This window comes from Pseudonaja textilis, chromosome 2 (genome assembly GCF_049901715.1).
Source record: "Pseudonaja textilis isolate UNSWEBS1 chromosome 2, rPseTex1.2, whole genome shotgun sequence".
Classification (NCBI taxonomy): domain Eukaryota; kingdom Metazoa; phylum Chordata; class Lepidosauria; order Squamata; family Elapidae; genus Pseudonaja; species Pseudonaja textilis.
The window spans coordinates 134,498,621-134,522,488 of NC_141991.1; the positions used below are offsets into that span (position 1 = coordinate 134,498,621).

The following is a 23,868-nucleotide window of genomic DNA, read 5'->3' on the forward strand; positions in this document are numbered from 1 at the left end:
TCCAAACAGCCATCATAGCCTCTTTTCTTATTTGCACACTCCATTTACTTTCCAGGAAGATTATCTGTTCTCCAGTCCTTTTTCCATATATAAGTGATAGTTTTTCTTCTCTTACTCTTCCTACTTGCATTCTAATTTCTTTCACTTTTTTCTTTTTCTTCCATGCCCCTTTTCCTTCCGAGAGGCGCTCTTTGCATTATGAAATAGCAATTTGTCCCACGTTCCAAACTACTCTTTCTCCTCCATTGATTTTCTCAGTCTTTAATCCTAAACAATGAAACTGTGCTTTTAAATGACTCCCTTTTCCACATATAGATGTGAAGCAGGCCTTCATGGACCGGTGCTTAGAATGAAGAGAGTAAAATCAGTAAATATACTATAAAACGAAACAATTGGTGCTTTGGTGAGTCTCTTATAACAGAAAGGGCCATTGTGACATCATGGAGATTGAAAATTCCACAATGTTGGTAACATTGTTAGGTACGGATGTTAAGACAAGCAGGTGGATAACTAAGACAGGAATCCAGGACCATGAAAATCATGTATATCCAGCCATAGTTCCCATGCCTACAGCACCAGGAGGCAGGGGATGAAGGTTATACAGACCACAGATCTGGTGAATCAGCTCCTATGGAGCTGGTTTCAAACAACCCGGTAAGTTATAAACCAGAATTCCCACCGAATCACCTACTGATAAAATGTGTATTTTAATATGATTGGGAATGACTGTGCAATTTACATTTTTTGTCATGGATCAAAAAAAAACAAACCATTTTGCTTTTGTTTGGTGAACCCTGAACTTATAATAATGGACCACTTGCTCTCAGAAGCTTGAAGTCTGCTCACCACTGCAATGAGTCATTTCTGCACCAAACCAGAACTAATCCAATCCTTATTCTCCGCAGAGAAACTATTACACTCCTGTTGCAGTTTGCAGAATACCAGGCCCAGAGGTTATTCCAACAACTTTCCAATAACCGCTTACTGCAATTGATTCCATGTTGGAGATACTTTTTCAGGTGGGAACCTCTAGGAACAAACTAAACAGCTAGAGCAGGGAAGATAATAGGCACAGAAGGGAAAGAATATATAGCTGTCTCTAAAAAGGACTCACTTTGCCAAAGATATTCATTGCTCACTGAATTGTTGCAAATTTTATCGCGAGTTATTAAATCTGTTATTTTTAAAAGTTCTCCTTGCATTCCATTAAAAAGCACTCAAATTAATGTACCATTCAAATAGTTAAAATGCTTTTAAATTTTTATATGGATAAACAGCCAAACACTGATAAGTAACAGACAAAACAACGGCTAAAATAACCCCACATAGAAGATTTTTGCATGCCATTAATAGGAACAACATGATAAATTTCGAAAATCCTTGCACAAAAATAAAACCAGCTGGGGGACTCCATCACTGAAACTGCCCTATCTTTGGAACTGAACTGCCTTTAAATACAGCTGTTTGGATAAATCGATAAATTAAAAACAGTGATAAGGATTTCAAATACGTATCATTTGCACTGAAGTGAAACTTGGGTTTTAGCTGTAGTTTTTCTGCTACTAACTCGTACTCAGGATCCTTGCAAAATGATTTGTTTAACAAACTTTCTAAGTCATGGTTTCATTTTACAATCTTAACACTTTGGGCATGTTTTCTTATTTGATCCAATGAAGAATGATAGCTCGGCTCACAGCACTCCAAGATAAGGACGAAAGAGAGAGAGCAGATGCTAATCAGAAGAATCGCGCTACTAATCAGCCAAGGGAAGATGGCAGAGAGAGAACATCACTGCCTTCTAAATCTATCTACGGCTTGTTTGACAATGATGGGCGGTTAGATGTCTTTAATATGCGGAAGCTGGTCTATGAGAGAGGTAAAGACAGGATATGTCATGGCGTGTAGTGGGATTCAAAAAGTTTTATTACCGGTTCTGTGGGTATGGCTTGGTGGGTGTGGCAGGGGAAGGATACTGCAAAATCTCCATTCCCTCCCCACCCTGCTAACCAGCTTTCCAGCTCCGTTCTCCTATGCAGGGCAACAAAAGGAGACCCAGCCGATCAGCTGGGACTCGGGAGGCAGAGAATAGATGGGGGCAGAGGTGGTATTTGCCGGTTCTCCGAACTACTCAAAATTTCTGCTACCGGTTCTCCAGAACTGGTCAGAACCTGCTGAATGTACCACCTCTGGTCAGGGCAAAGACTGAAACCAGGTTTTACATTTGTCATTTCTGTGGTGAGAAGATCCCCGTAGACACCCAAAAAGCGGAGCTGGTTCTGACCAACGCAATGAGAAAGCGAAAGAGATATACGGGAGGAGTGATCTAACGCATCCAATATTACATAATTACAATACTACATAATTGACCACAGATTAAGCTCAAGCCAGGGGATGCCTCAGAGATATATCAAACCACAAATCTTTATTAGCCCTAATTAGCATGATGGCCATGTGTTATGGAAATTTCAGTCCAAACCATCTGGAGGGCATCCAGCTGGCCCTCATTCTGATAGATGTTGGAATAATTTACATCACTTTGTTAAAGTCAGGGTTGCTGTTGTTGTTATTATGGGAGAGGGGGACCAGAGCAGTCTTTCTCGGCCTTTTTAAGCAGGAGCTTCCAGCTTTACAAAGCGTTGTGGGGATGGAAGTTTAACAGCTTCTCTCAACTGTAGGGCAAAAGAAGGCCTTGCCTGAGACTAAAACAGGCAGTAGTTGCATTAAACACCCCAGTTATAACAGATAGTCTTTGACTTAAAACCACTGGTTCAGTGACCATTCCAAGTTACAACAGCACTGGAAAAAAAGTGACTTATGGCCATTGTTCACACATACAACTGTTGCAGCATCCCGATGGTCATAAGACCAAAATTCAGAAGCTTGGTAACTGGTTCGTGTTTATGAAGGTTGCAGTGTATTGAGGAGGAGGGGGTTGTCATGCAATCATCTTTTGTGACCTTCTGACAGGCAAAGTCAATGGGGAAGGCAGATTCATTTAACAACCATGTTACTAACTTAACAACTGTAGTGATTCATTTAACAACTGCGACAAGAAAGATCACAAAATGGGGCACAACTCACAACGCCTTGCTTAGTAACAGAAATGTTGGGCTCAATTGTGTTTGTAAGTTGCGGAATACCTGTACCCTAAGGACAATCTCAGTTCCCATAGATTAGAACAGGGGTGTCAAACTCAAGGCCCGGAGGACAGATCCGGCCCACGGAGTGCTTAGATCTGGCCCACGGTGCTGCCCTGGAAATAGGACTGTCCCGCTGTGCCTCTGCCAGCAAAAACAGAGACCCTCCCGAGCTCCTTTTTCACTGGTAGAGGGTTGTAAGAGGCCGTTGCAGCCAAACACAGAGCTTGGGAGCCTGTTCACTGGCAGAGCGTTCAGGCCACCACAAGCGTCCCTGACACGAGTGACATCAAGTAGGCCACACACACTCTGGCCCCCCCAAGATCAAACACAACTCTGATGTCGCCCTCAACGAAACTGAGTTTGACACCCCTGGATTAGAAGAACGTTACCCAATTAATTCCTCTCTAGATGTGCAGGGATTAGGCACGAGGGCAGGGGCCTGCAACCTGTGGCTCTGGAGCCACATGTGGCTCTTTTGGCCCTCTGCTGTGGTTCCCTGTTGGCTGATCCCACCACTGGCTGGCCCCTCCCTTCCCCTCCCCGTCACTCCTCGCCTGGCCTGTGAAAGTAAGGATGATGGCAGGGGATTGGAGACTCGCTCCATATTCCAGAGCAGGAGGTGACTGAGTGGGAGGGAGTGACGTCAAGTTGGCCACGCCCACCCAGTCACACTGGTTATTAAATGAATGGCTCTCCCGGTGTTTTCTTTTCTGTGGGAAACGGGTCCAAATGGCTCTTTGACTGTTCAAGGTTGCAGACTCCTGCACTAGGGTCACCCAAGATCTGAGACAGTGTACCCTAGGCATTTGAAGACTTATAGTCCTTAGGCATCCTGGGAGAAGCCCATTTAAATATTAGAGGCTAGAATTGGGTTAAAGAATTTGGTAGATAAAACGCCTTGTAAGATGCTTGCTGGTTGCTTAAAATGTTGCAGGCAATGCTAAGATCAGTTTTTGGGGGGGGAAAACAGTATGAGCTGGCAAGGTGTTTCCTATTCTCAAGTGGGAAGCCATGTTTAGCATCCCTTGTATGATCATTCCTTGAATGCTAAGCTACCCCTGAATAAGGAGTTTTGCTTTGTAATTTAAAATACATTCACAGACTATAAGGGATTCAGATAGGAAAACCCGATCATGCAAAGTCTAAAAATCAGCTTGGTCCTGTGATCCATAATTTTAGCTGGCTTTCAGAATTGCAATCCAGGTTGGGTATTTAGAAATGCAGAGGAAACTTCTCCGGTGTCGATATGGTCATTGCCATCTCTGAGTTGCAAATGTCCAATTGGCCATCAAAGGAGGACGAAGAAATACCAAACTTTGCCTGAAATTCTGTAGTCAAAATAGAGCTCTTAAAGACATATCCTTCGCCTTCCCTGTAGCAAAGTCTCCTGCGATTCTGCTAGTTCTGTCTATAACCAGGCTGCTCCAGGAACATCAGTAACAGAAGGACCATGTATTCAGTCACTCTTGTCCTGATATGTGACTTGATTTCTCTTGTCTAGACCAGTACTTGGAGGGGAGAACTAAGATCAATGTACCAGCATGATGAATTAACTTCAAAGGTGCCAGAAATGAAGCCAAGGAAGCAGAAAGCAAATTTATTTTCCAAGCAGAGGAAGCAGCAAAACAGAAAGATTTTAAGCATAGTTTGGGAACTGTGTAATGAGGATAAGGCACAGATTTCAGATTAACAGAGTTGGAAGGGACCTTGTAGGTCATCTAGTCCAACCCCCTGCCCAAGCAGGAGACCCTACACCATTTTTTGACAAATGGCAGTCTAAGTGCTATTGTTATTGTGAGAATAAAATGAGGACTTACACCTTCTTAGAGAAAAGCCATAATATACATGTAAGAAATCACAGATGAGTACATTGGATATAAATAATCTGGGAATCAGCAAAATGAAATAAACTGGAGTGGGGTACTGCGTCCAAGGAATGTCATATCATCAACTTTGGAAAAGACTATAGAAACAAATAGAGAATTCATCATTATTAAGGAAAGAACACAGAAGATGCAACCCTGAAAGTAAAAAGATTATTTAAACTTGAATCTAAGGAGTTGTTTCAGTATTACAGATAGTCATTGATTTATGACCATAATTGATACTGAAATTTCTGTAGCTACTTAACAGATAACAGATAATCAGAGTTGGAAGGGACCTTGTAGGTCATCTAGTCCAACCCCCCACCCAAGCAGGAGACTCTACACCATTTCTGACAGATGGCAGTCCAATCACTTCTTGAAAGTCTCAAGTGATGATGCTCCCACAACTTCCAAGGGCAAACTGTTCCATTGGTTGATTGTTCTCACTGTCAGAAAGTTTCTCCTTATTTCCAGGTTAAATCTCTCCTCGCTCAGTTTCCATCCATTATTCCTTGCCTGGCCTACAGGCGCTTTAGAAAATAGCTTGACCCCTTCCTCTCTGTGGCAGCCCCTCAAATATTGGAAGACCACTATCATGTCTCCCCTGGTCCTTCTCTTCACTAGACTCACCAAGCCCAGTTCCTGCAACCGTTCTTCATATGTTTTAGACTCCAGTCCCCTAATCATCCTGGTTGCTCTTCTCTGTACTTTTTCTACAGTCCCAGCATCTTTTTCACAGTATGGTGACCAAAACTGGATGCAGTACTCTAGGTGTGGTCTTACTAAGGCTTTATAGAGTGGTATTAGTACCTCACTTGATCTCGACTGTATTCCTCTGTTAATGCAACTTAGGATTGTGTTGGCTTTTTTGACTGCTGCTGCACACTGCTAGCTCATATTTAGCTGGATGTCCACTAAGATTTAGAATTAATGATGAAGTTCTGTGCCAGGGTAATCTATTTTGCAGAAAGTCTCAGTACAAGCTGCGTAAGCAGGATTTTGCAATTTCTTCAACTGAAGAGAACCCTTTGAAACCAGCTTTCAAAGTATTGGATACGGCAGCTACCTTGGAAGAGGGAAATTTGGAGCATAAAGGACTCTGTTCCCCTTGGTTCTGCTTCCCCCCCTCCCCCCGTCAGCATTTTTCAAGATCTTCAATAGGATGTGGGGCATAATTACAGGTCATCCTCAACTTACAACAGTTCATTTAATGACTGTTACAACGGCATTGAAGAAAGTGACTTATGACTATTTTTCATTTACAACCTTTGTAGTATCCCCATGATCATGTGGTCAAAATTCAGGTGCTTGGTAACTGGCTCATACTTGTTGCCGTTGCTGTGTCCCAAGGTCATGGGATCATCTGTTGCAACGTTTTGACAAGCAAACTCAATGGGGAAGCCAGATTCACTTAACATCCGTATTACTAACTTATCAACTGCGGTGATTAAAGGTTGTAAAATGGGGCGAAACTCACTTAATAAATGTGTCACTTAACAACAGAAATTTTGGGCTCAACAAAAACTACCTGTATACTTCCCAACCAAGGTTGCATGAAGCTACATGGGAATCTATCTATCTATCTATCTATCTATCTATCTATCTATCTATCTATCTATCTATCTATCTATCTGTCTATCATCTGTATGTCTATCATCATTCTATAAAGGCACACATCCCAATGAAAGAAAAATCACCTGGAAGTTCCTATTTGGTGTGTACCCTGAGAAATCCACCACTGAAGAGAGGAAGGAGCTGGATCGGCAAATGGCTTCTCAGTATCAATGGATGAAGCATTCATGGAAACAGCGCTTCCCCTGGGCTGCCACCATGAGGACCCAGTGTGACTGTAAGTGCCGCTTCTCCACTTGGTTTTATATCTTCCTAGGCTCCTCCTCCCACTAGGTGGAGAAACAGAGCTCCGCCTTTTAAAGTGCTCCTGACCTGGACAATAAGGTGATCCTAACCGTTCCATTATGCCTGCAGTTGAGCTTTCCTTGGCCATCCAGAAACACAATGAAGATCAGAGGGAAATGGAAGCAGCCAATCCACCTATGGATACCAACAATGAGGTGAGGAATAAAGGAGAAAGCATATTTCTTGAAAATAAGATAAGTCAGAGCAACTAGAAAACTAGCTATACGCTGCCCTTCGTAATGTTTTCTGTTGGCTCAGCATTGAGATGGCTGCTTGCTGGGGTTTTTTTTTTTTTTAAGATAGACGTGTGCCTGTTTTCCGCTTACCACTGAGGGTCTATAAGCAGTCAGCAGTCCTATAAAATTAGAGGTTTAAATGCCAAGTATTGATGAACTTGTCAGTCAAGGCCAAATAGTCTCAGAATAGGCAAAGTTAGCATTTCGGGGGGAAATAAAATCTTTTCATAGACTTTAAAAAGTTCAGATTTGGGATGGATGGATCGTGTGATTAGGAAATTATTTTCCACTTACCACTACTAGTAGAAAGAAAGAAAGAAAGAGAGAGAGAGAGAGAGAGAGAGAGAGAAAGAAAGAAAGAAAAGAAAAGAGAGAGAGAGAGAGAAAGAAAGAGAAAGAAAGGGAGAAAGAAAGAAAAAGAAAGAGAGAAAGAAAGAGAGAGAGAGAGAAAGGAAGGAAGGAAGGAAGGAAGGAAGGAAGGAAGGAAGGAAGGAAGGAAGGAAAGAAAGAAAGAAAGAAAGAAAGAAAGAAAGAAAGAAAGAAAGAAAGAAAGAAAGAGAAAAGAAAAGAAAAGAAAACCTCGCCTCTTCCAAGGACTGTGGTCCCAGATTTAGATCACCCACCCAAGAAAGCCACATGAATCCCCCAGGGTCAGTTTTAAAAAAATGTGCACAGAGGACAAATATTCTGGTGCTGAGATCCATTGGGAGCTCAATTCAATATATATAAGAGCTCACTTTCTGTCCCCAGACAAAAAAAACTCATCAGATTAGCTGTGTAGCGTTACCCTGTTGTAAGATCACCTAGTAGTCTTTCCCAGTCAAATACTTTAGTTATGTTGGCTACGGCTTCCATAATCCCCAGCCAGAATGACCAACTTGGGCAGACTGATGAGGATTGCATCCATTGCATTAGTGAGTCATCTGGCTGATAAATATTTGTACAATAATAAGGAATCCTTAAAAGACAAAGAGGATAATATGGCTCTTGTCCCCTCATTATTAACTGTGGTAACCAAAATAAATGCATGTCCTGCTTTAAATCTTTTCAAATCCCAGCCAAGCAAGTCTTCACTAGGTGTTTGTATGTTTTATGTGTAAGAATGAATGGACATATATATAGGTAGTCCTTGACTTACGATCACAAATGACCCTAAAGTTTATGTTACTAAGTGAGAAATTTGTTCAGTTAATTTTGCCCCATTTTGCGATCTTTCTTGCCACAGTTTTTGAAGTGAATCACTGCAATTGTTAAGTTACTAACATGGTTGTTAAGTGAATCTGGCTTCTTGACTGACTTTGCTTGTCAGAAGCTCACAAAGGGGAAATTTCCCACACATGACCCTGGGACACATGAAACACCATAAATAGGAGTCAGTTGCCAAGCGCCTGAATTTGGATCACTGCGACCATAAGGATGCTGCAACGGTTGCATGTGTGAAAAATGGTCATTTTTTATTTTTATAAAAAAAAATTCAGTACTGTTGTAACTTGAAACGATCACTAAACAAACTGTTGTAAGTCGAGGATTATCTGTAGATGCATCCGCAGCCTTTATGCATTTTTTAAGTTTGAGTGGATGTATATGAATTAGTATGGAGTTCGTCTGGTAGCAAGAATGAGAATATGTGATGGTCAAAGGGCAAAACTGCAAAGAAATAGAATAGAATAGAATAGAATAGAATAGAATAGAATAGAATACAATACAATACAATACAATACAATACAATACAATACAATAGAATACAATAGAATACAATAGAATACAATAGAATACAATAGAATACAATAGAATAGAATTCTTTATTGGCCAAGTGTGATTGGACACACAAGGAATTTGTCTCTGGTGCATAAGCTCTCAGTCTACATACACGCAACAAGGGATAAATCATGATCATAATCATCCTAAAATACATTCATCATAAATCATAAGATACAACACTTAGTGACAGTCAAAGGATACTAAATAAGTAATCAACATAAATCACACTAGGATACTAAATAAAATAATTAATATAAATCGTAAGATACAAGCAACCAAGTTATAGTCATAAGAGGATAAGGAAATAGATAATAGGAAAGATGAGAAGGCTAATAGTAATAGAGCCAGCCCTACTAGGTAGTTTGACAGTCTTGTGGGAATGAGTTGGTTAGCAGAGTGATGACATGGGGCGGGCGGGGGACTGTCTTGGTATCTAGTTGTTTTGGTGTGCAATGCCCTATAGCATCATCTTGAGGGAAGAAGTTGAAACAGTTTATGTCCAGGATGTGAGGGGTCTGTAGAGTGTAAGAGAATGTGCCTCAAAACTATTCCATTTGCATGAACCTAAAAACATGGGAGCTTAGTTTGATTCATTTTATCCACTGTTGTGGACACCGACGGAGAAATGGTCTTCTAGTTGCTGGTCAGGATGTTACCTACTGGTGATGCTAGAACTGAACCTAATGCATGCATTGTGTGTGCTCACCACTAAGCCTAAACTAATATTCTGTCTTTCACCAGAATAGTGCGTCCTTCCAATATGTTAATGAACAACAGTTCCAAAAGGCACTGAGAGATATCGATGCTGATATTCCCCGGACTGACCGACACAGGACCTTCTTCCAGTGAGAAAATCTCCTTCTCCAGCCACAACTAAGCCGAAACAAAAAAGCCGATTGCCAAGCCCACTTTGCAAACTCTCAATTTTCAGTCTGGGTGGCTATTTAAAAATACCCAGCCCGTCTTCTTCTGTTTTGCCAGATTCAGGAAGAAGCACATTTATAAACACCTGGTGAACTGAATGACTGACAGGGTTTCATTCTGACAGGGCTTGACAGATCAAAATTTGTGCAGGGCTAAGTGGAAATATCTATCAAACCCGATTTGATTAAAATATGGGCATATCAGAAACCCAAAAGCATTATCTTGAGGAATATTTGCATTTTTACTACAAACTGATTTGATTCCTCATCCCTCTCAGAAAATGCAGAATCCTTTTACTGTGCTTTTATTTGCTAAAATTTACCCTGCATTCTACTTTGGAGAAAACAAAATTACTCAAAAGTGAACTCTTGCAGCCAAGACAGATTCGGTGTATAGGTGATCTAAAGTCTGACCATGTTTTTGTAAATTAAAAGCAGTTATAGTGCGATCCAGACTTGCTCATGGCAGAGTATCCAGACAAACAGATGCTTAACTTTCCTATTCCTATACCTCCTAATATAGTTACTAGCTTTCTGGATAGAGGCCACTTAAAGGAGTTAAACATCCCTGCCTTAAACCACTGCTCTAATCAAATTGGTTTTCTCCATTTCCAAAGAGCTTTATTGCTTTTTTAAGGACAGCCTCAGTTTATCCGTGCCAAGAACCACCAGAACAAAACAGGGACAACCTTGAAGTTCCTAAGTTACCTTCTGGCAGCAGATCGAGCAAACTTTGATTTATATTTCTACTTAGATTCTAAGTATTATTTATACATGAATGCAGAAACACACATATCACTGTGCAATCTGCAAACTCTGTGCAAATCCATGTTTTCTCTTATTTGGAGATGAATGATCTGTCCCTGCCACTGTAGCTAGCACCTGTGACTTTCCTCTCTCTCTTTACAGACGTGAAGGGCTGGTGAAGCTGCTTTACCTCCGGGATATTCTCATCACGTTTGCAGCCTTTCACCAAGGTGAGGAAACCACTACACTATGTACTTCCAGGAATTGCAGCTGACAATATGAGTCTGCGGCCTGTTTTTTTCCCTAGTCTCTCCATTTTCCCCACTGTCTCTATTCCTAACACTTAACAGTTCCACCGTTCATCATTTATATGGGCCTCTCAATGTGCCAAATACTTTCCAGTTCAAAGTATTTTTCAAATAGATGCAGGCAGGGCTTTTCTTAAGGAGGTTTAAGGAAGGAACAGATTTGTTCTCCAGAGGTATCTGCTGAATGTTGTGTTAAACATTCCCATATTCCACACAGAGCCTGGTAGATGTTGCATAATGCAGATGTGCAAAACCCTCTCTCTGTCTCTCCTCACGCAGGGCTGGCTCCATTATTGGGCAGAGTGTGCCAGCTGCCTTAGGCCAAACAAGCTTATAGAGTAAGCAGGCAGGGCAATTTATGCATGCTTTCTAAGATATAGTAGCTATTGCTCTCAGGTGCTGGAAGGACACCAATCTGATCAGCTAATCAGTTAATATACTGATTAAATTTGGACAGGTGGGTGGGTGAGCCTCAAGCAGCAAATTGTCTTAGGCTAGCTGTGTTACCCACCCCCATAAACTTCTGAAGCAGTCACTTCAAGAGTGTCCAACCTTGGCAATTTTAAGACATGTGGACTTCAACTCCCAGAATTCCCTAGCCAACATGGAGAAAATTCATGGCTGGCTGGGGAATTTTGGGAGTAGACGTCCACAGGTCTTAAAATTGCCAAGGTTGGGCACCCCTGCTTTAAATTATTCTTTATTCTGTGTTTCATAAAGTGCTTTGAAAGGCTGTTATATAGGAAGCAGCAAAAAAATGGTGCACACACGTCACTTTAAAAAGTTTATCATGCCACCCAATCCCTTTTCATTCTGAAATCAGTTCTGCTAATTCAATAGGATATTTTCCAAAGAGGGGTGCATGACATTACAGTCTAGAATGTAAGATTCTACCTGCTGGGAAGGGTAGGATTTTTGTTAAGGATTTTTGAAGGTTGGGAAACTTCTGTTCCACTAGCACAGCTTCAGCATTCTGAAAAAAAGAAAAAGAAAATTCATATCAAAGTGTTAACCATTGTGTTACAGGAGTAGAAAGCCCCATTGTTGCAAATACGGAATTGGCAAATACTGAACCATTGTCAGCTTTGGTGCTGGAATTACAGTAAATTCTTATCATTTTTGGTAGTTACATTTTATCGAATTGTCACGAATAGTAAATTAACAAATACGGAACCATTTACTCCTAGGGAAATGCAACATTAGATTCCTGCAAGCGTCTGGTTCCAACGTCTTCATCAACTGATCAATACATCACCTTGTTTTATGTGTGTCTCTGTTAAAGGACACCTTATTTAATATACCTCTATTTCTTACAAATAATAGTCCTTGGGGGGGGGGAAAGATTAAACAAAGACCAAGTATTTAAAGTTTCGTTAAACAATCTTATTTATAATGGCCATTTTAACCAGTGAGATCAGAAGGCGGACATGCGCAGATAGGTCACTCAAAATTTTCACCACATTGCACATGTCCTCAAATATCCGCAAAAGCACTTCGAGTATTGATTTGGGGGTTACAAATAAATTTAGCAAGGAGGCAAATCCTCAAATAGCGAATCCACAAATAATGAGGATTGACAGCTATTTCTGATCACTTGGAATTGCACTTCAGTGCGTGTTTTTAGCTATGAATCCAGTGAGACATATTTTTAAGTAAGCATGCAGATGACTCTGTTGCCTGCATAACAGCATTCCATAGAGGACATTTATTATTTATATCCTGCTTTTATTTTGCTGGGCAAGTAACCAAACCTCCAAAGAACCTATAATGTGCAAAAATAATATAATTTATATAACAGCGTATAGAACCCAAACAGTCTTGGTGTGAGAAATGACAGCGTTGGACTTCTCTGTTCTCATTATTATTATTATGCAATTCAGTCTCTGAGTGCATTATTGAGCTAATCTCCCCTACCTAGTTTTGAGCAATTCAACTATACTGGCCAGGAATTTAGGCCCCAAGAAAGATATATAGAATAACTTCTGAGCAATTTCCTTTATTATTCCTTGCCTGTAGATAGAAAACTTGCCAAACTAAAGCAACTGCTTGCACCATTGAAGATCTAATCCAGGGGTGTCAAACTTGTGTCTCGTAGTCATGCACTGGCCATGCCCACCCTTTTAGCGAAGGGGGGGAAAGGCGCGATATGTCACATGACAACATGAGGCCGTGAGTTCGACACCCTCTGACCTAATCAGAATTGATAGGGTGGAGTTGTCTTCATTTTCTTTCTCCCAATCAAACTATCTAAACTTCCCTGCCTCCTTGCCCTCTAAAATGCAGCCCCTCCCACCTGGGAATCCAGACTACATTCCACCACAGGAAAAGATACTCTGGAATCCAGTTCAACTTTTGGAAACTGCCTTTGTGCATATTTCATGGCTGCATGATGAAATTGGTTTGCCACCACCCTCTTCCCACCTGTTTTTCCATTTCCCAGTCTAGCCAATGACGGTGGAATTCCACAGTGGTTCCCATTCAACTGCTAACCAAAGTTGAGCCTACTTGGCTTCCCAACCCATAAAACGTGATCTGAATCTAAATTATGAATGATTGGTTGTTGGATAGTCCTCCCCTTTTTTCCTGCTTCTGCTTTGTTCTCTCCTATCCCAAAGAGATTGGATACTGCCGGGGGATGCATTACTTTGCCAGCCGTTTCTTAGAGACCCTGGACAGCGAGACAGAGGCTTTTTGGTGCTTTGTAGGATACATGCGGCGGTCTGCATGGGGCTTCACCACCATGGGTGTCCGTCGGAAGATACGTGAGTGAAGGGGAAATGGAGGGGTGCAAACAGATGCAGGCTTTGCAAAGCGGCTGTGTTGACTTAGTAGCATTCTGTTTGATGCAAACATCATGCCTTCTCTTCAGCAAAAGCTTCAAGGGAAGAATAGGATGCTTCCTGCAAGTTTGCAGCAAAAATGGATTGTGAAAAATAGCCACCCAGGGACCTTCCCCACTGGAGAGTTAAAAGTGTCCTTCAACTATCCCAGTTGGCAGAAGATGGTAACAGTGTGAAACATGTTGTCTCTCTTGCCCTTCTCTATCCTCCCCCGTCATTGCATTCACAACCAGGGTTGTGAGTGGAAATGCCTAACAGATTTCATTCACCCTGAGACTGCCCTGAGATAGTTTCAAAATTAAGGGGGAAATGCAACTTCTATATTGTAGGGCTAAGGGTAATTTAAGGAGGTCTCAATATCATGGGGACAGAAGAGACAAAGAGTGTTGTCTGCGCTGTGATTAAGTGTGTGTGGGGGGGAGCCCTAGGACTTGTCACCAGGGGTGGGATTCAAAATTTTTAACAACCGGTTCTGTGGGCGTGGCTTAGGTAGTGGGTGTGGCTTGGTGGTCATGTGACCTGGTGGACGTGGCTTGCTGGTCATGTTGTTGGCTGGGCATGGCCAATTCAATATCACTCACATCGAGGCACGCATCTCCTCGCCTGGCCTCTCATGACTGTGGGGATGCTGCAACAATGTGAAAAATGGTCATGTCACTTTTTTCAGTGCCATTGTAACTTTGAATGGTCACTCCACACAAGCAAAGTACTACTAGCAAAGCAGGGGGGAAAAAACTTCAGAGAAGTTCCTGAGACACGAAGTCTAGTCCTGCCAAGAATGTAATCAGGGTTAACGCAGAGGCAGTTTCTGTAAGCAACACCAGAATGTTTCCTTCCTGCCTTCCTTACAGGATTAAGCCAGTAATTTCTTCTAACAACCGGTTCTCCGAACTGCTTAGAATGTTAACAATTGGTTCTAGCAAATAGGTGCGAACCGGTAGAATCCCACCCCTGCTTGTCACTGCAAATCTCAAAGCAGGTTTGTTTTTTAAAGACCAAAAGCAAGCACACAAAGAAATAATCAACATTTATGTGTTGTGGCCCTGGGGGAAAAACATGTACAGCAGGCGGGTCAAACTCAATTTCATTGAGGATCACATCAGGGTTGTGTTTGACCTCAGGGAGGTCAGGGGGGCATGGCCAGAGTAGATGTGGCCAGCTTGAGGTCACTCGTGTCTGAGGCACCTGTGGTGGATCAAGTGCTCTACCAGCAAAAACAGGCTCCTGAGCTCTGTTTTCTGCTATGATGCCCTCCTGCAGCCCTCTGCCAGCAAAAACGGAGCTAAGGTGAGCCACAAACAGCCCCCTGGGCCCCATTTCCGGCCACGTAGCCTCCTACAGCCTCCTCCCTGAGCTCTGTTTTTGCTGGCAGGGGAACCGTGGGCCGTTCCTTCACTGTTTCCAAGGCAACTCCGTGGGCCAGATCTAAGCACCCCATGGGCTGGATTCAATCCGCAGGCCTTGAGTTTGACACCTCTGATGTAGAGCCATGTATACCAGCCAGCCCTGATAGGTTGTTACCTGTATCATCAAAGTGAAAAGAAAGATGTTTTCACAATGGGAGCAACAAAACAAAACAAAAAAAACCCCACTGCTCTAGCATTGTTTTAATTATAGCCGCCTTTGAGAGGGACAAGAGAAAATCAAGCAGGTAATCTCTGAGCAGGTGGAAGAGAGATTAGAAGAGGGAATGGGAAAGATTATTAGATGTTGAGACAATGGCTGCAGGCGTTGACTTGCAGTGTATATTCAGCTTCGGAAAGATAAATGGGTATCTAAAGCAAGGTTGTGTGGATTTAATTATTTTAAAAAAAGTAATCTGTGTCAGGAAAATACAAGCTTTGCGATTTGTGTAAGTGAAGAGACATGCCAAAGGGCTAATGTTTGTGAGTGTGCCATCTGCCAAGCCTGAATCTCCACGGATACAGGAAAGGTCAGGGAGGGTTTCTCCTGGCAGTCTGTAGAGATTGTCAATCATCCAGGTTGTGGTTGTCCCAAAGGTGCTTTTCCAGGAGACAACTGGACTTCCTTGGTTTGTTTGTGGGTTTGTTTTGTTTTGTTTTGTTTTGGAAGATGTTTCGCTTCTTATCCAAGAAGCTTCTTCAGCTCTGACAGGATAGTAGGGGTTTCTTTAGTTCTGACAGGATCCCCACTATCCTGTCACAGCTGAAGAAGCTTCTTGAGTGAGAAGCGAAACGTCTTCCAAAGGGGGGGAAAAAAAAACCCAAGAAAGTCCAGTTGTCTCCTGGAAAAGCAGCTTTGGGACATTGTCCTGGGACAATGGAGCAAACCTGAAGGGGCGAGAAATTTAGGCCAATCAAGGTCTCTGTGAGCAACATTCCAGTTCTGATCCTTCTCTGACAGAAAGATGACATCAAGATATACTGAAAAGAAGGATGGTCCTCTCTTTTCTATGCCCATACAGAAATCTGTGAGGAACTTCTGAAGCACGTGGATCCCGAACTCTATGTCCATATTGAGAGTGTCTCCAAGGAGAAGCTGCTCTTCTGCCTCAGGTGAACATCCGTTTCCTTCCACTGGGTATAGCCAGTGACGTGATTCATTTTTTTTTTTTACTATCAGTTCTGTGCTTGGTGGGCGTGGCTTGGTGGGCGTGGCAGGGGAAGGATACTGCAAAATCCCCATTCCCTCCCCACCCCACTAACCTGCTTTTCAGCTCCATTCTCCTGTACAGGACAACAAGACCCAGTCGATCAGCTGGGACTCGGGAGGCAGAGAATAGGTGGGGGCGCGGCCAGTCAGAGGTGGTATTTGCCTGTTCTCTGAACTACTCAAAATCTCCGCTACCGGTTCTCCAGAACTGGTCAGAACCTGCTGGATACCACCTCTGGGTATAAGCAGGAGCTGACCAACTGCCCTCCACCTGCTTGTAGGGTAGCATTCCTCTTCCCCCCAATCCTGCATCTCTAGAAGGCATATCTACCATTCTCATCATTCTCTGGGACTGCCCATGCTAGCAGCATCTAAAGGTTGCAGGATGCAGAAGGTTGCAGCTATAGGTTATCAAATTCTACAGAGAAGTTGTTATCTGTAACTTGCCTAAATGCAGTTAGGCATTTCTTCTTCTTCCTCTTGTGCCATATTTGTCATCGGACGTTGGCGAACTTGTTGGTCATCCTATTTTTATCAACAACTGCACACAACAGTGCTGTTGAGTTTTCTCCTAACCAGTCCCTTAGATTTTGAAGCTATGATGTTCTTCTTCTGCCTGGACCTCGTTTGCCTTCAATCTTTCCTTGGAGGATTAAGTGAAGTATGGCGTATTTTTCTGGGTATCGCATCACATGTCCAAAATATTCAAACGTTCACTTTTTTATAGTTTTGATGGCTTTCCCAGGCGGCTTTAAAAAATTACAATGCTGGTAATTATATTTAGAAGTCCTATCCTAGCTTCTAGCTTCTCCTACAATTGACCCCTTGGCTTACACGCAGAAGTGTGCTTTCTCGCTCTCTTTCTTTCCCATCCTGAGTTATACAATGAGAGGAATATCCTTTCGGTCAATCCTTTCACCTGTTTAAAAAAGCTTTAAAACAAACCCTTTTAATTACAAAAAAAAAGTAATTTGTGTGTTTTTTTTTAAAGACTTTTAAGCACCATGGAGATAATAAGCAGCTGTGCAGCCCAATATCTTGGTTTTTCACATGGAAGATATTAGAAAAGAAAGCGGTGGAGGGGAGGTTGTGAGTGTGGGGGTGTGTGTGGGGGAGATGTCTCTGCTGCTTCCTGGCAAAGCAGGATGATCAAAAGGAGCCTGATTGCAGGGGGATGTTGGGGGGAAGAGGGCTGAGTAGAAAAAGAAACTGGGTGGGGAGAAGCATCTAAAATACCCACAGTTGGGGGTGTAAGAACCCCTAATGGGCACCTGGTCTTCTTTAATCAGGCAGAACTACTCTCAAGTTCGAAAACATTTGCTCATAGGAATGGTATATCCCAGGAACATCTGGTTTACTTCTACAACCCCATGACATCGCTTTCATTTCATCCCCAACCCATCCCAGCCTTTTAAATTGCCCTTACTGATCCAAGAAGGGTAGTCTTCCACTTATGACGCTTCGTTCCCTTGGCCGTTCAAAGGGACAACAGCACTGACAGCTGTCCTCGCCCTTGCCATGTGATCAGAATTTCGGTGCTTTGGCAACCGGTTTGCAGGCATTTAGGAGTGTCCCAGGGACACCTGGTTGCTGTTTTTGACCTTCCCCGCTGGCTTCTGACAAGCACAGTTCATGGGGAAGCTGGATTTGATTAAGGACTGCATGATTCCTTTCACAACTGCAAGTGATTTGCTTAATAATCACCCCCCCCCCCAAAAAAAAGATTGTGACATTGGACTTAATAACCGCCTTGCTTAACGATGGAAATTCTGTTTTCAATTGTGGTCGTTAGTCAAGGACTACTTGTATCAAGCTGGGTTTGCAAGGTGGCTCCCGGTCCTTTCAGCTGCAGTGGCCACAACTTCTAGCCTCTGGGCATCGTCCTGCAGGATCACTTGGCAATAGGAGAGTCTGGATCTTCCAGATCAAAAGTTGGAAACCATCTGGCCAATTCAGTAGCTAGTCCCTTTCCTGATCATGTCTCAAAACTTCCCACCAAACTCCCAACTGATCCTGACCAGCTTCAAGGTTGACTCAGCCTTCCATCCTTCCAAGGTCGGTAAAATGAGGACCAGATTGTTGGGGGCAAGATGCTAACACTGTAAACCACCTAGAGAGGCACTGTGAAGTGGTATGTAAGTCTAAGGGCTATTGCTATTACTAACTGTAAGCAAGGTTGAGAGCTGACTGGGTATTGCTCACACACACACAGACGCACACACACAAAATTGGGGTGGTGGTGGAGAAAAACAGGTCAACACATAACCAACGTAGAGTGTACATAACACACTCTGCAAATGCAAAATCAACACATCACCACTAAAAAGCAAGCCAGAGCACAGGCATCTGGGAAGAGTAGCAGACACAGCCCTGTTGTGTCGCTTTACATTTTTAGATGGTTCAGAGAAGGAAAAAAAGAGCACTTTAACTAAACCAGGACCACAATTAGGTCCTAGACTTGGAAACCCTGCCCTCTCATTTCAGATTTGATGATTAAATAGTGGAAGAAGCAGTGTTTGTACATCATGAGAGACCTCTTACCTTTTCTGGAGCATAATATTCAAAATAAATGCTCGGGTCAAACCCAGCAAGCTTTTTGCAGCAGACATAATCGGCTGAGAAAGCCTCTATCGATGACAAAGTGGGTTGGGGTTCTGGCCAAGGGAACGGTTAGGACAGCAAGCTTTTTTTCTTGGCTTTTGCCACAGCTCTCCTGCCTCCATCTTAGGTGGCTGCTGCTGCTTTTCCAGAAGGATCTAGAACACTCAGATGCCGTGAGAGTCTTGGAAATCAGCGCTTTGGAGTCTGGAAAGATGAATTTTGGTGCCTGGATATGGCGGACACGCAGGGAAGGTGAGGACTTCTCCATGTGGAAGAGAAATCCACATCATATTCTGTTATTCTATATGAAACTGTTTCAGTAGGGAGTTGGACTCACTAGAAGACCTCCAACTCCGTTATTCTGTTATTCTCCTGTAGCTAGAGCTACTCTAAAGAGCCCTGATGTCTCAGTGGTTGGACTGTGGTGTTGCAGGCAAACCCTGCTCACAGCCAGGACTTTGATTCTGACGGGGCTCAAGGTTGACTTAGCCTTCCATCTTTCCTAGGTCGGTAAAATGAGGATTGTTGGGGGCAATAGGCTGAGATTGTAAACTGCTCAGAGAGTGCCGTAAAGCAGTGGCCCCCAACCTTTTTTGTGCCACAGCCCGGTACTGGCATCACAAAATGATCCGTGGCCCAGTACCGGCATCAGCACGCATGACAAAGTAAGGCGAGACAAGCGACCGGCCAGCCAGCCGTCCCCTGCTTCTCCCCACCACCTTCAACTCCTCCTTTGTACCTTTGTCGATGGGCTTCGCTTCGGGACGGCTTCGGGGCGGTCGCTTGGCTTGCCTTGCCTTGGGTGCTGAAAGAATCCTCGCGCCTTAGTTTCGTTCGAAGCCCCCCCCTTCGATGAAACTAAGGCGCGAGGATTCCTTCAGGACCCAAACGCCGCTTTCCAACCGGAAAAGCTCACCCGGAAGCACTTTCTCATCAAACAAGATGGCGGTGCCCAGCAAACCGGCGGCCCGGTAGGAAATGTTCCACGGACCGGGACCGGTTCACGGCCCGGTGGTTGAGGACCCCTGCCGTAAAGTACTATATAATTCTTAGTGCTATTGTTAAATGCTCAGCAGCATGCGCCAATGTCTCAGGTGATGATCTAGGAAGCCGAAAGGAAGTAAAGGTGTAGGAGCCTTTGACAGGTTAGGCTGAAAAGAGTCTAAAGGATAAACTATCGTCCTAAGCTGCAAGTGCTTATCAAAATTCATCACAGGTAGTCTTCCACTTATAACTGTAATTGAGCCCAGAATCATGGTTGTAAGTCGCAGCAGAAGTAAGTCAAGTCAAGGCATCCCTTGATTAGATTCAAAGTGTTTACAATTATGGTTGTTAAGAAAATGGCAATTGTTAAGCAAATCTATTTCCCCCAATAGATGTTTTTTGCTGGAAACTTGAAGTAAAGTCCAGAAGCCAGCAAAAAAAAAAAAAAAGGACATCATACATTGTGGTCACATGACTACAGGATGCTGCTAATGGCTATAAAAGTGAGCCAGTTGCCAAGTGCCCAGAATGCAAACACATGATTGCAGGGGTTGTGTGGCCATTGTAACTCTGAAAATGGGTAGTAAGTAGCTCTGGGGAGCTCATCTTAATTTTCAATGGTCATTAGGCCATCGGTTGTTATGTAGGCATCTATATATGTCCCTTACTTGGTCAGTATTCTAGTACAGGTAGTCCTCAACTTACCACAGTTCATTTAGTGACTGTTCAAAGTTATGGCACTGAAAAAAGTGACATGATCATTTTTCACACGACCGTTGCAGAATCCTAAGCTTTTGCAACCTTCTGACAAGCAAAGTCCACGGGGAAGCCAGATTCACTTAGCAGCGGTGTTACTAATTTAACAACTGCAGTGATTCACTTAACAAAAGTAGCAAGAAAAGTCATACAATGGGGCAAAACTCATTTAACAAATGTTTCACTTAGCAGCATAAACTTTGGGCTCAATTGTGGTCGTAACTTGAGGACTACCTGTATAATAACTCTTACTGCTGCTAGTCATAGACCATTTTCCTCAACCTGGCACTTTCTGCATATCTTGAAGCTGAATGGAAAACTTGGAAATGTAATCTTAGTACATCTGGAGCTCCTGATTAGGGAAGGCTGATTTGGGACATAATTCAAACACACAGCAAAAAGAAGTGGTGGACCTTGCTGGCATGTTTTCAGATTTTAGGCGGGAGGGATCACTTTGTAAAAGACAAGAAATGAAACTTCAGCTCAAGTCGACAGATTTGAAGACAGATTCTTTTAAACCAAGTTTATCCTTAACATTTCTGATCTCCAAGTCGCAAAGAGCCGTTAATGTGCAGGACCATAGGTGATACTGGAATGGCACAGATGGGCCACTGTTGTTTTGGCACGAGAGAAAATGTAAGTGGGAGAACTCCCCCTCACTAGGTAAGACAAGGCAGCTAACTTACACCAGGAAGTTTGAGTATGTCATTAATAAATAGGAACTCTATGGTTTTCTCTGAGCTTGCTTTCTTGCAGACATTTCATTACCCTAACAAGGTACCATCATTAGTGCTAGTCTTATTAACTGTGCTTAAAACATTGAACTATACCTTTATTTAAATGTCTGTGGAGATTCTCAGTCATCCAGGCCATGGTTGTCACAAAATTGCGTTTTCAAAAGGCAACTGGCCTTCCTTTGTTTTTGCTTGAAGATGTTTCGCTTCTCATCCAACTTGGATGAGAAGCGAAATACCTTCAAGGGGAAAAAAGGCCAGTTGACTTTTGAAAAAGCACCTCTGGGACTTTTATTTAAAAGATAGTTTGACCTTCTTTTCAGGGCATGTTAGTGACAGGCATTCTGTGATATTCAAGTTTTTAGATTTTTGTGTGGATAAATCAGGTACCACAAATACACATAAAAATTTTATTCCCAGCTTTGGAATCGGATTGTGTATTATGACTGATGATCCAAGGAATTGGCGATAGCTTTCACATTAAATATAACACATCATATTCTCTGTTGTTTAAAAAAATACACACTATCATTTTGATGACATTTTGATTTGCTGCCTTCAGCTAGCTACCTTGGTAAGTAAAAAATTGTCTTTAAATCCATATGGGGATTAGGATGCTGGTTCCTACTAAATGTTGTGGAACTTTTACTTTAGCCCCAGAAGTTGCTGGTTTCCTCAAAAACAGTGTAATCAAGAAAAGATAAACCCTGACCTCACTTTCCCCCCCACTTTGGTTACCAACATCTCCCATGATTGCTACCACATCTCTCCCTTCCAGATATCTTCCAAAACTGATCTTAGATCCGGCCCAGTTCAAGAGAAGGTCTTGTCAAACACATCCTGTTCTCTGCTCATAGGTGTGGAAGCACCAGCTCCTATCACGTCCGTGGATCGGGATGAAATCACGTTTGAAGTGTTGCTTTGCATTGCAGTCCTAATCCAGAACCGGAAGCAGCTGCTTCAATACCAGGATGTCAATGATTTTTTCCTATTCACACAAAGGTAGGCAAGCGGGCAGGTTTTCCCCCAGTGGATTCCACTTCCTTTAATCAAATTAAAGTTCAGGACCTTTAATGTGCAAAAGGAATGCATTCTGGGAAGACGCGTAATGCAGAAATCCAATCATCACTGGGCCCTTTTGATGGTGTTTGTAGGAAGTTCAGAGTTACCCCATGCACTTTGTGTCAATCACCTGTACAACAGTCCTTGAAATAAGGCCAATATTACATCCTTCACCCAGACATACCACATTCCAGGAAAAGGGTTGAGGCCAGCTTTATCAGCTTCCTCGAGCCATCAGACAAAGTGGCTGTGGTTAGTATAAATGGGCAGGTGTCTCAGGATGCAGGAAGTCCACTTCAAACCATTTCTAGTTAAAACCAAATGAGCAGACTATGGCCTTGAGCCCATTGTTTATGTGTGCCTCCCCTCTTATCAGTTACTGCTGAAAATGAACCAAGTGGTTTCCTGCCATTAGGCAGAAAGAGGCATAACCTGTAAGACACTCCCCCAAATAAAGGCACCTCTTAAAAGCCAGGTGCTGTTGTGTGACTGCCCAAGGCAAATCATCTTCACACCAGATCCCATCAGCTGGCAAAACGCTTCCATAATAACCCATAACCCTTCTCAGATCTGATCATCTCCTTCCTTCTTTACCTGTGGAGCAGCACAACTGGAATATATTCAAGGAAGAGGGGGCAGATGACCAGACTGTGGAAATGAGCTGTTCTCTCTCTTTGGGTATGACATATAAAGCTCAATAATGGCCGACAAAGGGAAGTGATGTTTGATGTCACTTGGATATCCTGCTTTGGGATCTGATGGCCCTTCACCTTTTAAGAGCTTGGCTGGCACTTAGTTTAGGGCCCGCTTCCAAATAAATCCAGCCACAGGTAAACAGAGAAGCCTAGCTAGATGGATCCAGCAATAACAACATGGTTCCCAGCAAGGGATGGGATGCAGAGTTTTCCTCCCCTGTGACTAATGTTGTTTCAATGTTGCCACAGGATGCAAGGCAGACTTCAGCTGAACATGCTGCATGGGGATGAGCGGCCATGAACATCATGTGCCAGAAAAGCTGGGCACTATTCTAGATGCGAAGAACATCCCAGTAGGGGGTGGAAAATGGGCTTGAGCCCCCTCTGCTGGACGAAACTAGATAACAGCTTCTTGAGAACTACTTCCAATGAAGTTATAAAAACGTAACAAGTTCATATTTTGTCCAGGCCTCTTAATAAGTGAATGAGGAACTTCAGACATTCTTTCACATAAAATCTGTATCTGACTGCACTGTTGGCCCAATTTTTATTTGAGGAATCTCACAGAATTTTCAGCATCTTCTTCAGTGAAATGCAGATACCAGGCTGCCTCACAAAAAATGCAAGTTACTTAGTTGTGTTGATCTTCAGAATACAGCTGGAAGGGATCTTGGAGGTCTTCTAGT

The 23,868-nt window shown here is 42.9% G+C and overlaps 1 protein-coding gene across 1 annotated transcript; it reads left to right on the forward strand.

Annotated features, from left to right (window-relative positions):
• The first annotated feature begins 589 nt into the window (after window positions 1-589).
• On the forward strand, window positions 590-23,590 carry LOC113445517 (TBC1 domain family member 15-like). The gene is made up of 12 exons (XM_026714729.2): window positions 590-654; window positions 906-1,019; window positions 1,677-1,876; window positions 6,675-6,854; window positions 6,992-7,077; window positions 9,661-9,764; window positions 10,752-10,819; window positions 13,513-13,659; window positions 16,163-16,253; window positions 19,079-19,203; window positions 22,283-22,427; window positions 23,432-23,590. Exons 1-12 carry the CDS (start codon window positions 590-592, stop codon window positions 23,481-23,483), a joined length of 1,377 nt encoding a protein of 458 aa, XP_026570514.2. The 3' UTR covers window positions 23,484-23,590.
• Window positions 23,591-23,868: the final 278 nt, after the last annotated feature.